The 16,865-nt window shown below is 36.8% G+C and overlaps 1 protein-coding gene across 2 annotated transcripts in view; it reads right to left on the minus strand.

The window, feature by feature from the left end:
* Positions 1-13,034, minus strand: part of LOC124170842 (dynamin-binding protein-like) — a 36,536-nt gene extending 23,502 nt beyond the window's left edge. For both annotated transcript variants that reach the window (XM_046549836.1, XM_046549835.1), the window contains exons 1-6: positions 12,820-13,034; positions 11,576-11,678; positions 10,439-10,616; positions 6,518-6,636; positions 5,696-5,832; positions 856-2,204 (exon numbers count right to left, since the gene is read on the minus strand). In XM_046549836.1, the coding sequence (XP_046405792.1) occupies positions 856-2,204; positions 5,696-5,832; positions 6,518-6,636; positions 10,439-10,616; positions 11,576-11,665 (1,873 nt within the window). In that variant the 5' untranslated portion in view covers positions 11,666-11,678; positions 12,820-13,034. The remainder of the gene's footprint in view (positions 1-855; positions 2,205-5,695; positions 5,833-6,517; positions 6,637-10,438; positions 10,617-11,575; positions 11,679-12,819) is intronic.
* Positions 13,035-16,865: the final 3,831 nt, after the last annotated feature.

The following is a 16,865-nucleotide window of genomic DNA, read 5'->3' on the forward strand; positions in this document are numbered from 1 at the left end:
TTAAAATTGTTCTACCATAATTTGTCCTTATTGGTAAGATAATTCACAAAAAATTGAATGGCTGGCTAGTCACAAAAATGAACACAGGTTTCACTTCATGACCAAGAAGGTCACTGTCTATGCCCTATGTGATTAGGTCAAGAGGGAGAGGATGTAATAAAAGTGAAGACAAAGGGAGCAGAGGTAACAAATGCTTGAATCAGCCAGGAACTTAGTCGGCAGGCTTAGTTTGCAGCGCAATACGGAGCAGTGTGAATATGTATACTCTGACCATGGCTAATTGGACCTCCTACCTGGAAAACAATCATTTAGATGGTCTAAAAACATCTACATTCATGGACGATGAGCCAATAAAATTTAATATTGTCCATGCATAAAAGTTTTTCAACTCCAAGTGTCTCCTCACCCCATTGCCAGTATGGATTATAAAAAGTTCAATATAAATAATTATTTTTAAGAGAACAACGCAAGTAAAACGCTTACAAATGTACTTCGGACTGTAAATTTACTTTATTTCAATGCCATCCTAGAGTAGAGTAGGAACTGAGACATGACTGGGCCCCCTTTACTAATAGGTCTCCATCATGGCTGAAGAGCTGCTCTAATAGTAAAAAAAATAGCTTTTGATACAAAAATGAGATAAAATACCATCTGCAATCAATTAAAATAATTTACATTGAATTCATCCATCGAAATTCCGTCAAGAAACTGACTGATTTAAGACGACATTATCCATGAGCTAAGCCATTCCTTTTCGGTGTTAAAAAGAAACAAAAGCACTTCCTTTTCCTTACAAGCATGTAATCAAAAGTCAGAGGATACACAAATGATAAAAAAAATAATTCATGGACAAACCTGAGAGCCTCACTGGTGCCCTTCGGAATGCAGAATCTGCAGCAGCAGCTGATGTGGAGGAGGGTGAGGGCGTATAAGACGGCCTGCTTGGCTTTGACAGTGGAGGCATGGAGTTCCTTTGCACTCCTGGACCTAAATTTGGCAAGGTTTTTGAGTCACCTTCTTTAGGAATATCGCCAATGCTTTTTTTAGAACCCACTGAATCAGTATTCCCAATTAGACGTGATTCACTATCATCTCCAGAGGGCACCTTGGCAGTTTTAAAATCAAAATTCAGACTAGCCATATTTTTTGCAATGAGGTCATCAACAGACTTAGGTCTCTTGGACAAGGAAAAATCTAAGCTTCTATCATAAGAATCACCCTTTGCATTGATATCAGGTAATATAAAACCTTGGTTAGTGTCATATTCCTTGACCAGGCAAGCATCATTATAACTGGGCAAACTGTCAATTGGTGATGGGTTTTGTGGGAATTCAAGGCCAATCAGCTCTTCCCAGGCAGAGAGAGGGGCAAGATGATTAGAAGGGCATAAACCAACCACATCCTCACTGTTCTTAACCCTGCACCAGTCTTCATTCACAACCTCTGTGATGTACACAACTTCTCCTTCCCTAACACTTATATCACTATTCATTTGTGCATGAAAATTGTAAACAACTTTGGCAGAACTATTCAGTCTTAATCTATTCTTGGCACTGTTCTTCGATGACTCATTCCTATTACTCTCTCCCATTGAATATTCACAGTCTATAAGAATATTTACATAACTAACGGGCAAAATACCCTTCTTCCCTTCAATTTCACCCTCAACCCAATCCTCATTCACATGCCTTATGAGGGTCACTATTTCTCCTTCATGGCAACTGAGCTCATTATCAAACTGGCCATAAAAGGGATAGAGAGTTATGCCATAGGGTGACAAACCACCATTGTCATTGTGACTGCCACACTCATCAAATACTGAAGGAAGTTGTTCTAGATCTGAAGACCCAAAGACGCCATTGCAAAGACTGTCATCCATGGAATTAAAGTTAGTCAAGCTGAAACTTGAAGTAGGCACTTCTTTTGGTTCGTCAGGGGAAAAAGTAATCAACGAGCCTTGCTTAGGAGCTGAACTGTCCAAAGGTGGGAATGAACTTGGAGGTAAACTAGGGAAGTCTGATGAAATTCCAGGGAATTCTGAACTTCTAGGGAAGTCTGAAAAATCAGACAAATAACTGGGCTGGGTTGAGAAAGATGTGATTAGATGATTATCATTCGGCAACGATCTTGTATTTCCACTGTCCTCTCCCAAGAGGGTAACAAAGTTCTTTGGAAATATGCCCTCTCGATTCCCACATATTCCCCTGAAAAGATAAAAAAGAAAGGAAACTCATGAATAGATTTTGTGATTTCACAAGCATTCGCTCAAAGAAGACTTGACATGGCCATGTATTTAAAACAGCACGCAAAAAATTTCAGAACAAAACATTTATGAACAACTGATATCTTTCTGCTAGTTGCTCCTTTTAATCCCAACTTCGAATGTGCACCCATCCACCTAGCACACCTTCATTTCATTGCTGTGAGCTTCTTAATAATGCAGTGAACAGAAATTTTCATTCTATATCTAGTCCAACAAAGCCAAGGCCATCATTTTTGTTCTGCACCACAGAATACTGTAAACATGATTATACGAAGTCAGCGGGACCGGAAAATGGGCACTTGGTAACATATAGGTTCGTAATTTCAAACATTTTTAATAAGTCGCAAAAAATGTTTGCTTTTGTTCCCACCACCATTTTCCTGTCTTCATCGGCCCAGTTTTACGTTTTCGGTGACCATTTAAGATGGAATTTTAAAAAAATGCTCTTTCTTATAAAAATGATGCTGAGAAAGATCGTTAAAAAAATCATACGACCCTAAAATTCCCATTCTTTCAAGTTGAATATCAATGATCTTAGCTCTAAAGAAATTACCGTCCATTTTAGAAAACGTAATCAAATAAAATCTTGTATAATTTTTGTACAAGAAATTAATCTGAGAATTTTGTGGTCAGTAGCGAATGGCAACTATTATCTATGCATAAGATAGATATTTGTTTCCAACGCCTAAAAAATTTTAATGGCAGGCCGCCTAACCGCTATTTGTGACGCCCTCTAATGCTCAGTGACAAGAAAAAAGAGGGTCATAGATAGTTTCTAAAATAACCTTCGCAGGTTAATATTTGTAGTTCCTTCCATATCGTCAGGTGAATGTACCATCGTTTAAATTAGTTATTTCCATTATGATTCAGTTACGATCATAAATTACGTAGGATATGATTCTCTACCGGCGAATATTTGAAATAAATTCTTTTTGGACTCTCTGTCCTGAATGTTAAAATGGAAGACTTTTTATTCGTCACCATGGCAATGGATGCTGGGAGTGAGGTGCCATGTTTGTATAATAAGTCTTTCTTCTTTTATGCCGACAGGAGAAAGGTTCCTACCGGAGGAAAGCTGGAGAAGCATCTTCCATTGTCAGGGAAATAAAGAGAGAAACGCTATTATCCTCATTCATTTTTTGCGTACAACACACGTTTTATCATTTCTCAGCATATTTAGGACAAGTATTGGTTCACTGGCGTGAATTCCCAAAAATGATACCCCAAAACGTGTACCTTAACCTCATTTATTTTTTCTGTGTCTTTCTCCATCGTATTGAAAATTATGAAAAGTATCATTAATACAGAGAAAAGATTTTTTAAGTTAGCAGTAAAAATTAGTCGTGCCATTATCCTAAAATAGTAGTAGCGTGGAAAGGACAAAGCAAATAGATAATTTCTATTGAAAGTCTGCAGAGAAGAAGAGAGACAATTTTATAATCGCAGCACTTCACACCCGGTAAATATCAACGGCATTGATGACAAAGTACCTTCGATTGAATCGTCGGCTTAGAGGTAGATGAAGCGCCTTACCCGGACAGACACCCGAGAAGAATTTAATTCGATCATTATTTAGTTTATTCTTTCTCCCTTCAATGCTAATATTTATTTTCATTTATCTATGCCTATTTCTAGCGCTTTTTCTATATCAGCGTTACATAGCATCATTTTAAATGCGGTAAAAAATGTAACCCAAAAACTAAAGAAGGGCAAGATACATACAGTGGAACCTCGTTAAAGCGAGTACCGGCTATAGCGACACCCCCGCTATTACGAGAGACAGCCGATGCACCGTCAATTGACCCTATAATAAGCGTGTTAAAAAATTCGTTTTTACGAGACCCTTTCGGCGTTGGCTCTCGCCATAGCGAGGGTTTCACCGCCGGAAGACTTTCATGAAGACTCCTTAACCTCTGTAACTGCTAGCGATCTGTTAGAAATGAAGTTAATGGAGTGCTCAGTCTCAAATTTATGTGGTAAACTGTCGTTCGATAAATATAATGATTGACGAAACAATGCTTTGCATGATTTTTATTCAGTGCGGCGCTTATAAATTGTTTGAATAGTTAGTCGTTATTTGAGTAAGGAAATTTAGTGATGCAAAAAAACATCGCCTTTCCTCTGGATTTATGCTTACGTTTATCGGATAGATGTTTATATGTCGCCGCACCACTGCTGTTCCTGTATATCTGTTCGCAACAGGTGTATTGGCTATTATTTGCTCCACCTCCGGTAAAGCGACAATTCGCTATAGCGAGTGTTTATTGGTGCACCGTGGGGTGTCGTTATATAGAGGTAGCACTGTATTGAGGTATAATTTTCATGAGTTCACAAAAGAAACCAACATTGCAAAATTTTATGGCATGGTTGGCATGTAAAAGGGAACACGTGGCACTTTTCCCGGGTAGCCCACTGCTCACCTTTTCACGCCCCTTGAAAGATTCTCCTGATTCATTTCCTGGGTATTACTCTAAAGAATCTCACATGACCCTTATCGTGATTCTCTCTCCTGCATGCTTCATTCATTGTACAAGAAAAATGGTGGAAGATGCTCATGTAAAAGTTTTCGGCAATGGCAAATTTATGAAAATAATACGAGACAAAAATGAAAATTAGTTCTAACACAAACAACTACGATTAATCAAGGAAATTAATAATGAATTGTTAACATTATCATGTAGTTTTGGAGAGGATATTTTGTTAAAACAGAATTTTTTAAATTCTTGTCATCTCTAAGCACACGAGACTGAATACATTTTCCGTCTTCTATGAAAGATATAAGGTATCGGCAGAAATGGTTCCTCAGTTATATCGCCTGTTTAACATTGTGACTATGCAATACATGATTGATTTGAATACAATTTTTCAAATTGTGATCTAGGAAATGTTATATTTTAAATGTTCGTTCAGAAATAATTCAAATTTCAAATAATTATACCTCCCCAAGTTTGAATGGTGATAAATTCATTGTCTTCCATAACTATTGTGCCTGTTGATGATGATCTTTGTCAAAACCTAGATTGTTTCATGATAAAACAACGTGAAAAAATATGTATTCTTACAATTTTAAAATTATAACTTAAGTCCACAAAGTCACGTATGAGATAATGGAATACAATAAGTCCTCTAACTATGAACATTCAATACAAACTTTCACAGTTATATACATATATTCAAAAAATTCAAGCTTGTCCAAACTTTCAAATTTGGTGCCTTTGAGGTTGGCCAATGCAAAGTGGTGTGACCTAAACAAACTTGCTTTTTAGGTAGTCTAAACGCAATATCAATAAAGCCATTGTGAAGTCGGAAGCTTTTAAGCGTTCTGCACTTTTTTCCTTCCTGCGGGCAGCAAAGTTTTCACGTCTCCCACCACATCACACATGCAGCAAGATCAGTTCGTACGTTGAGAAATGGTCCCAGAAATATACCCACCTATACCATGTGCCATCCACCATCCCAGTTATAGTAACGATGTCCCCTTCATTTAAGTCCATCTCTTCATCCAGCTGTGCTTTCATGCTGGTCTTCACAACAGCTTTCATTAAAACACCGCGATTCAAAGAGGTTTTCTGAAATGGGATATCAAACAAGCACATTTATTTCTGGAAAAAAATTATGACAAGTTTCAATAGTACATAACAATATACATAACAAAGGAATCAATGTCTATTTTTAACAGTCACAACAGGCAAAGTTAAAATCTCCATTGATTTTCCAGCCCATAAATTTTATAATATTTTTGAAGAAATGATGATTTGTTCATAATTTTCTTTCTTCAAACTTGGTTAAGTATTTTCCATGAAAATAATCAAAATACAATTTCATACACAAACTATTTAAACCTAGGAAGACATTCACTTCGAAAATTGATTAATAAAAATGCAGAAAAATATGGAGCCACTATGGATATCTACATCTTGAGAGTCCATTTTGATAACAAACAAATAAAAACAACGAAGATATTACATCAGTGACACTGAGAGAAGGGAACACAAGACTTTTTAATTCTTACATATTCTACATAGAATTTTCTTAGGCATGACAGGTTTTAATTCTATGAAGACTTCATGCTTTTGAAACTGAAGAAAATGTAATTCAAACCCCACAAAAAATTAAAATAAAGCTACACCCACAGTTCAAGTCACAGTTCAGTCTGCAGTCACATGAAAACAATCCCAAAATTTTAGGGGCTACATAAAAAAGGGAAAAATAAAAACAAAAAAGAGCTTCAAAATGGAAATGATATAAACATACCTTAAACTTGTCACTATTTAGCTGCCACACATAGTTCCTTGGAAATACACCAACTCTGTCACCAATCTTCCCCCTCCACCAATTGTCATCCTCTGCCCGCAAGCCAATAATTATCTCACCTAGGAGGAAAGACATAAAATGTAGGGGTAAACCGTCATCAGTTTTCCTATCATTTTTTTAATGCATCAAAATGTGTATCACTAGTAATGAATATCAGTACTTATAAAGGGCCACTTAATTTTCTTCATACCAGCCAGTCTAACCTGAAATTATTTGCTCGGGGATAATGATAACGATGCATTTCTAAGAGAACACTCTTATGATATATTGGGGATCCACCCAATTCTAAATCGTGATTTCACCAACTAAAATATAGATTATGCCAAATTAAGGTTGTAATGCAGCCTTTAAAAATTTTGTGCTTTTACATTCTGTTCATTAAACACTGCAAAAGAGATAACCTGTTTCCAAAATGTAGAACGCCACAGTGAATAAGTTTGTATTTATTGCACAAGTACCACTACCAATGAATTCTTTAAATCATATGAATAACCACAATGGGTAGCTGTCCTACTCTCATAGAAGCAAAAAAAAAAGAAAACTTTTAATGGCTATATAGTTTCCATCAAGTTTTCTTCAAACCTGAGAAAAATGATACAGTTAACTCCTGATCATCAGAGAGCAGACCCTTGCTGCAGATTATCTATGCATGAGAATCACTCTCCTTCCATTTTTCCAATGTATGTAGTTAATTAAAAATGAAATCGGACGAAAAAACACCAGGGTTATCATATTTTAATGGAAGAATATACAAGGCTTACCATTTCAATTAGAATTCCCCTTGTAAAACGTAACAATTTTCTTTACTTGCTGACCAGGAATGTATCAAGTTTACTTGGATGACTGCTCTAATATTGCAGAGGGCAATGAGAGGTGGAAAAAACTCATTATTATTTTCAGATTTCTTCATTGGATGTTGGAAAGAAGGCTTCCGCGGAGCGGTGTCGATGATTGGCTGCTTTCAGGTTCTCTCCTGCATCTGCTCATCTCAGGCAACGACATGTTTCACAACTCAAAGTCCTACTTCAGACCTGATGAAGCAAACTGCAACATTGGGAAACATGTCGTCACCTGAGATGAACAGATGTGGGAGAGAACCTGAAAGCAGCAAATCATCTTCTTCATTGGATAACCAATCACAAATCAAGAAAATGTTAGCAAGGACCTTTTGCTGTATTTATCATATTGCAAATGCGCATTTATTGCCTTGGCCTCCCAGGTGGCTACAGCTCAAGGGAACCAGAGATTTTTGTCACACTCTTGCATGCTTGTGCCACCGAAAAGATTTCAACAGAGGATCATATAGTTAACTCATAAAGATACAGATAAAAGAAAAATCATTTGCCTTGACCAGGATTAGAACCCATATGCCCCAATTTCCGGCTGAGTGCCAGTTATGCTACCAAGGTGTCATTCCTTTCTGTGGAAATTTGTGGACTATATCGGACTGGAAATCTGGGGATCGGGGTTCAATTCTTGGTCAAGGTAAATAATTTTTTTCCCAGTGGAATTTTCATACAATTTGTGCATTGCAGGTGAATCCATTAAGTATCACCACATCTAGTCCCGGTATATTTAAATTAGCCAAGAGCAAATACCTCTAGCGTTCAAATTTTGGGCTTTGCTCTCCAGCTGTAGTTCAGTTTCCATGATTTGGTCTTCTAGTCACATTAAATTTCCTCAGAGGGGAGTGACACCATGGTGGCTTAACCAATTAAAGCACTCCACCAGATATCAGGGGATTTGGGTTCGAATCCTGGTCAAGGCAAATGACTTTTCCCCCCCTGGAATTTTCACACAATTTGTGCATTGCGTATGACTGTGAAGTTATCACCACAGCCAGTCCCAGTATACTGTATATGTCTGAATATAGTCCCCCGTTTTTTTCCAGAAAAATAAAAGAAATAAAAATAAAGGGGGGGACTATATTCGAACACATTTTTTTAACTTTTCCTAAAACTGAAGCCTCAAAATTAGGGGGGTGGACTATATTCAGAGGGGGGCTATATTCGGAGAAATATGGTACTTAAATAATAAATCAATGCTGTAATTATCTTTTATTTTCATAAAATTTTGGTTTCATTTGCATTTTTTATGATGAAACTTCACAATGTGAACAACCATGGCACCATAATAAGCCCGATGTAGCCTAGCATTAAAATGCAATCATACAGTAAACTCTCGATTATACGAAGTCAGTGGGACCGGAAAATTGGCACTTTGTAATACCGAATTTCGTAATTTCAAACCTTTTTAATAAGTTGGAAAAAAATGTTAGCTTTTGTTTCGACCGCTCTTTTTTGTCTTTAATGATCCTTTTTTTTACATTTTTGGTGATTATTTAACCTAGCATTCTTAAAAAATGCTATTAGGTATTGATTTTATACTGCGAAAGATCAATAAATAATTATACCACCCTTAACTTCCCTTTTCGTGACATGAAATATGCAATTAAAGATAGTAAATAACATTTTCTTAATTTAGGAAAGATTAAACAATGAAGAATCTTCAAAAATAAATCAAGATTTTTCCTGCGGCTGATCGTCATTAGCACTGCTATGGCAGATGTCCAAGTAAACATGAAACATTCCTTGTCAGCAAGAACATAAAATAATTCTATTTTAAAAAGGCAATTCTAAAAGAAATAATAATTCCGGTGCAGTCTTGCATTAAAATGCAAATATCCTAGTGCTTTAGCGTCATTTTTATTTTTTTATGACGATCACGGAAAACATCAAAAAAATGTAAAACTCATGCACGGATAAACCGCAGCCGTATAATCGGGACTCGGCTGTATTTCCAACTGCTGATATGAAAAATGTTGTCATGAGGTCGCCTATCAACCCATAAGAGCATTGAAATTTGAGCAATTTTATGGACCTGCAATGATTTAATTACGTAGGGTTTAAGTAGGAATGTGAGTAATTACCTACGCGACCTTCCTCACATATTTAATTACGTAGTTTTGTCGATGCGATGTTTACAAGCAGGAACGTAAATAGGGGAATTGTGTGAGCCACGATATATTTTACTGAACTCCTACTGCAGTCTGATTACCAGGAGTCTGCTGTAATTGCATTTCTGATCTATATTTATAATTTTTTTTCAATTTCAACAATGGAAAGTAACCAAACCAATGTAAAAGTATTTGAAAGAAAATTAATTCCCCAGGGCCGTACTCTTTGTCTATTTCCTTTTGTGTGAGTGGGTCACTGTGGTAAGCGAGAGCTTCACAAACCTGTGTGAGTGCGTGTGTCCTATGCGGACATTTGTTCCTCGGAGCAAATCCGCATGGTGCATGAGTGAGCTGCGTGTTTGTATAATATCTTAGTGTTTTATCTTGTTTTTGCTCATTACTCCCCTTGTTAGCATTATAACTTCTCACCTCCCTATGCCCATCAAAGAGTACGGCCCTGGGGAATTAATTATCTTTCAACTGTTTAAAGGCCGTAGTTCGTTCAATTATTTAAATGTACATTCCAAACAAATTACGAAGTGATTTAAAACTTGCTTAATTATATAAATACTGGCAGCATTTTATTTTCATTATTGTTATTAAAATTAATGAAATTCAAATCCATTTTTCAAACTCAGTTGATTGTCTACAATTACCATTTGCTAGTTTGATGTAAAATGAATGCTATAATTATGTTACACTGTCTATGACCAGAGTGCCAATCCACCTTTGAAAGCTGAGCACCATTTAACCCCTACTACAATAGTAGTGACACGTACCACCCCAGACAGCACAGAATCCTCCGTATCTACTTCGTATGCAGATAGTATCCATTGACGACAAGCGACGGAGCGGTAGTCAATGGATACTATCTGCATACTCATGTGGTCAAAGTTTATTCTCACCTTTCTTGAAAAACAGATCATCAGCCTGCTGTGCCTGAAAGTCAGCAAGAGAAACGAACAACTCTTGGCCGTCTTCAAGCACTGGATCATCCAGTTCCATTAAATAGTTTGTATGAATCAGCCCTTGCTTTCCCGCCGAACATCCATAACACCAGTGCATATCTTCTTTCTTAATAATCTGTAATGAAGATCAAAGAAGTATGATATTATGGCCTGACATTTATAACATTTTACCTTTTCTTTAATTATGGCAAAACAATCGTAGCAGAAAACATTATTACTGATTTCTAATTGCAGTGGAACAACTCAGCGGGAAGTAGAAATCAATCTCAACCCCACACTGGCCAGACTCAGGTGCAATCTTTGTGACCATAACTGAAAGGCGGACCGCACTCACTACAAACACAAAATGCCTAATAAAAAGCATATTTTACACGTTAAGCCAGAATAAATATGATACCAATACCCTCAGATATTATATTTTATGATTTATTTCAGCATTTCTGTAGTATGTTTTTAAAAGGCATAAAGCTGTACAACTTTGTCAAAAAAAAAGCTGGCCATAAGCTCAAATCAGATGCAAAGCATGCGCAGTGAAAACTAGATGCCTCACACATTATTTCTATAAGGATTTCATTTATCACTACAGCCTAGCCCTAGTCAATTACAATCACCCACATCTCCTCTTTATTCCATCGTAAAAACTTTCATCCTTAGAAAAAAAACTTCAATTGATCAGTTTTCAGTATTTTCTTAAAACAAATATGTATAAGAGAAAAATAGCCATAACATCAACAATCGCTCTGGGATAACACCCAAAACCCTGGGTCAGCCTAGCAGCTGCTCTTTTGGCTAAATATATCCAGGGATAAGAACACAAAAATGTTTAACTCGTAATAGTTCTTTCTGAATTGAACCAACAGAAGGACTCTGCAATAGCAGCCCATAAGAATAAACACAGCTTGTCATACCAAGAAAAAACTAGGATAACTTTCAGCCATTAACAACAGCCCCTCACAAATTGTCTTTCCTTCCTGTTTGCATCACATTCCCAACAGATAACATTCTTTTAACTACCCTTAACAGGTAGATTTAAAAGCATGAGGTTTCATATATCGTGAATGTACACATAATTACCTGAACAATGTCGCCTTTGGTGAGACATAGTTCACCCTCATTTGTTGACAGAAAGTCATTGATGACCTTTGCTAAACTGCCTTCCTCCATGTTACTAAATTATCTGGAAAAAAAACAAAATCATATCATAAGTACATAAAACTAAGATTCTGCTCATAATAATGCGGTAAAACTAAAAATCGACCTTCCAGAAATGGTGGATAATTTGGAGTGCTTTCATCAAGCTATTCAAGAAACAGCAGACCTTCCAAAACAACCTATCAGCATCAGGAAGGTTTCTACAGTCATACTACACTAAGGAAGGGCAACTTATGACCAGTAAAAAATAAAACAATGAATCATATATTTAAGCATTTTACGATTGAAATAAAACGCAGCATAAAATTTGAGCAACTTCATCCTTGCTTTAATTTCAGTGTTTCAGTGATCTCACTCTGTCAGTGATATTTTGAATGAAGGCCATAGGAAACTGGACTCCGTACGCGGGAAAGAAGTACTTAACTACTAACAAATTTCAAAGCTTTCAGCTGAACACACTCCATTATTCTGGGGAATCAATATTAAGGAATAGAAGGCTTTGTTATAGAACTACATGCCAATGTTTATAATGAAGTTTCCCTTTGGCACCTAAATATGTTGAACTAAGAATGGCACTTCACTTCAGAAAAATTATCAAATTTCAAATAAACAAAACTCATACGACTCAGATAACGTTTGATGTGAACCATCATCAGTACCCTTTATTTCGCTGAATACATGACCACATACTCCATAAACCTATTACATAGTTGCATAATTTTTCATATCTTCGAGAATTTTCGAATTAAAAAACGTTATGAAGCAGATACGGAATGGCCATAATTTTTAAGCTTTCATTCCGACAATAAACTCGTTCCAGAGAATACCGATTTCAATACTAACACCAGTGGAGGTATTTTCCGAGGAAATTAATGTGTTGTGGAGTTGAAGGTGAATAGCAATACCAATTTTTATTTATTTATTAAGTTTTATGGTGGGTGACTTGATGCAACTATCCCTTCTTATTGTCATGATCAACAGGGAGGAGAATGTTTCCCTCTTTTTATACACTAAGGCATATGTTGCTTAGCTGCCGTTGTGAGGTTAACTTGTTCAAATTATGTAAATGAGAATATATTAATAATTACTAGCGGAAACGCTACGAAATGAATCCTTGGCAAATATACCACCACTAAATTCTTTAGCACAAATTTGACATTACCAACCTTGTGAATGAAGTGTAAAAACAAGGACATTTAACTTCCAAAATAATCATCGCCGAAGGCTAATATTCCGCCTTATTTCCATCATAAACGTTTCTTCAGCGCCCACAAAATATAGTATCGATGTCATCGCTTATTTTAAAAGTACACCCACGTCTAGACAGACAGTGGTCGCAATCACGAAGATAACATAACACTTTCCAACTTCGCTGAAGTCCCCTTGGAGGATTAGAGTGTCATCACTCTTGTCAAATTCGTTCGTGCGGCTGGTAGCCATATTTGAGATGACACTGCAAACTCCTCAAACATCTGCATGATTTGGATTACGGTTTGACCATGGCCTCCTTAAATACTAATAATACTAAAGGAAGCCATGGTTTGACCACTTCTCTAGGTCCCTATTCTGTGGTTTGACGAGGTTAAGGTCAGACCTAATCCAACGCGTCGTGCTTAGCAAGTTAAATTTTCTTTTACTGAGCCTGTGACTTGATTATTTTTTATTACGATAAAAGTAAAGGCAATTCAAGATATCTTTTGCGCCCCCCCCTTGACTGTTTTCTATATGTCCGCTACTGCTTTCTCCTGGAAGGAAAAGTTAAGATGTGGCTATGGTTACGGCCTTGATTGCGGCTAAATCTTATCTTCCCAAATTAGGTTTGAAGGATTCCTTCTTTCAGAATAAGATTTGTGATGCTCACAGTAAGTTTGGCGGCCTCTAGAGAAGAATATCTGAGTTATTCTTCATGTACCCTATTGGAAATATTCAATTGCATTCAATTGAAAAGTGACAAATTTCATATATATGGAAATTCAATTTAATATGAGGAAATACAAATGAATATTGGTACATTCAACTGAACTCAGTTGAAATTTTCAAATGAATTGGCAGATTTTTTTCCAATACGGTAGGAATCTTCCATTTGTATTGGAACGGAAATTTCGGTTTCACCAGTGGTAGCCCGCCTCGCCTTAATGACAGCGCCAGAATTCTTCCACCCTAAACCCTTGTTACCTCATTCTCACACCTGAAGACCCATTGGAACCAATAAATTTATTATTATTGTTATAATAATTATTATTGCGCTCTCTAATAACGGAGCGCACTAAGCGATAATACATGTATATACCTATATATATTTTTTTTTGTTGAGAATTTATAAGAATTTTGCAAAAGTAATAGAAAAACCTTAGAGAGTGAATTCATCCAAAATGATTCAGGGACTCAATGTCTCCAAATTGTTCTATTTTCTATGGATAGGCTGCTACATCTCGATATTGACATAATTATATGTATGTTAATATCGAGATTTTTATTTACCATGTCTTTTAAACTTTGATCAGCACCACTGGCCACTCCTCAGATCCATCATACTATTACATTACCATCTCTAATTTTTTTAAGTTAATGATACTTTTTCCCATTTGTCTCAATCCTCTCCCTTTATCCGCTGCAAATGGTGATGCAAAAGCGTCATCATCTGACCTGTCTGTACAATTCAAGCCAGATGCAGTAAACCACAAGTTGAGTGAATTATTTTCTTTCAACCCTCAAGAAGGTGACTGGGTCCTGTGGACTTATTCGCTAGGGTGATATATTATTTTCATATTAGTGTACTAAATTTAATGAATGAAAGACACACTTTTTTTACTTTTCTTCTGATCTGACTGATTTCCCACCAAAAATTCAAAATTGTAATAAAATTGTTTTAGCCAACACTGCAAAAAATTAAGCAGTGCAATACCACAGAGTAGGGATATACAGAGAGGACAAAGCGGCTGAAGGCGGTAATCAGCTCATTGCGCATTTCACCATGTTCTAAATAAGGAAACGTGGCTTGAGTTGCTATCATTCACGCTTGGCGTGGAGTGTTGTCGCACAATTTTTTTTATATTCCTCCTCTCTTCAATGCTTTCACGTAGTGTGCTAGTGTTTTAAGGAAACATGGAAAATGAACGAAGTGGAAAATAAGACAAGAAGAAGCCGTATATCTACCCTGTGGCAATACTCATACCAATTCTCGTGCAGCCTCATTGGCTCTGGGGTCCACATGACTATCTTCCTGTCTAACTAATTACAGACAACCACACTGATGCCTCCCAGAAAAGCACTTTCTTCGCTCCTCTTAGGGTTTGTGTGCTACCCTCTTTGTTTTCAGTATCTGGAAACCAACAACTGGAGCTCGTCTTCCCAGAGCAGTTTTGTATGCCAAGGGAAGGCACAGAAGCAGAAGAGGGTTGTGCTGGGAATTGCCTTTATTGGAAAGCGGAAGCATAAAATATACAATTTGCCAAGGGGCAAAAGGGTGTGGGGTGGTAAAAACCAACTGAAAGAATCAAGGGAAATAAGTCCAGAAGGCTAAAGCATTAGTAGTGCAGTACAGGACCCATCAGGTGATCCTGACTGCGACCTGGCAGAGCCGAGCACAGTGTTTTGGGTGTAGTGGGTAGCTGTATTCCACAAAAAAATATGGCCTTCAGAAATCAGAAAACTTGGATACGTATATGACTTAAGATATATTTAATGCTGGGAGAAATATTTCATGTGTTCCATCGCTTCAGTAGGTCACAGAATATGTTGAAACCACATTTCCAAAAGTATTTTTAATTAAAAAATAAAACATTTCTGGAAAAATTGAAGAGATATAAAGTGGCTCCCCCAATGAAAGTTTTTATTTCACCTGCTTAACCCTTAGACTGTGAGAATGTTTTTAAACATTTTGTATGCCAACAGTGGGAAAAACATTTGACCATTGCTCGACTACCCACAGCAGTTTCCCATAATTTTTATTGCTACTTGGGTAGAGCCGAAGTGCGTTTTCCCTCACTGTAGGGATTGCTAATGTGGCTTAACTCTCCCAGCCAACCTTCACAATAGGGGGTGCCTCCTGGAATTTCCTATCGTACTGCCCATTTTGTATTGTTTCTTTCCCGCTCTACGCTGTTAATATGCCTACAACAAGTGCCCATACATTGGTAGAAAAGAAAGAACGGTTGCCCCAAATCATAAGGGTTCACTCCTTGCAAGATACTCCGCCAGGCTGGAGAACAAAATATTTCTTGGTTCTCTACCACTTAGGCTGGTAGCGAAAATCATATATGCACTCCTGCAGCTAAAGGGTTAACAAACAATGGATATAAATAATAAATGAATATCTATAGATGTCATCTGCATTATCACAGAGAGTACTTGCATACAACCAAGGTGCTGCGGAAGGTAATGAACTCTGCATGACAACGACCTTAATCCACCCCTGTATCAAAGACCTGGGTAATTGCCTGAACTGGTGTACCAAGTAAATGAAATAATTATTATTAATAAGAAAGGTTTTAATGTAAAAATCTCATACATTCAAGAAAACAGTAAAAAAAAGCACACAATGACAAGATCTGTCCGTAAAAATGAGTGACAGGACTAATATGTTAAAAAATAATCAATAAGGACTGATATATTTAAAGTTCAGTATAAAATTCAAATTTATACGTAAACTTAATGCCTCTCATACCTGCATACATGGTAGGTAACTCATTTGATACTGAAATTTTAATTGATAGCAGGGCTGCCAATCCTCCCACATTTTTAATGAGCTCCTGTATTAGTCAAAGTATTATCTCAACATATCATTGACATAAGCACCTTTTGTGTTATCAATTCAATTTTGAAAAAGTATCCTTGTAATTTAAATATCTTTGAGTTCAAGCTGAATAATTGATATTTGAATTGAATAATTGAAGAGTAATTCCTGTAATTTTTTCTGGGCCATTCATATTTTTTTGTCAGGAAAAAGTTGGCAACCCTATTTAGAAGTCACTGGGTGCAACCAGGGAGAGTGAGCATTCAGAGGGTAATACCACAACAGCCATGGAATTTTCACCTTAATCTGACCACTGCATAGCAGCTTAGTGTGAGCACTCAGTCATATCTTGGAGCAGTCTTTTTCGCTACTTCTTGCCAGAACACTTGTCACTGATTGGTGGGCATTCAAATATTAGTTCTACGGAGGACAAAAGCGTGTTCCTAGATGATTCAAAAGGCCCTCCTGAGTGCTCTA

The sequence above is a fragment of the Ischnura elegans genome, chromosome X, assembly GCF_921293095.1.
Source record: "Ischnura elegans chromosome X, ioIscEleg1.1, whole genome shotgun sequence".
NCBI lineage: Eukaryota > Metazoa > Arthropoda > Insecta > Odonata > Coenagrionidae > Ischnura > Ischnura elegans.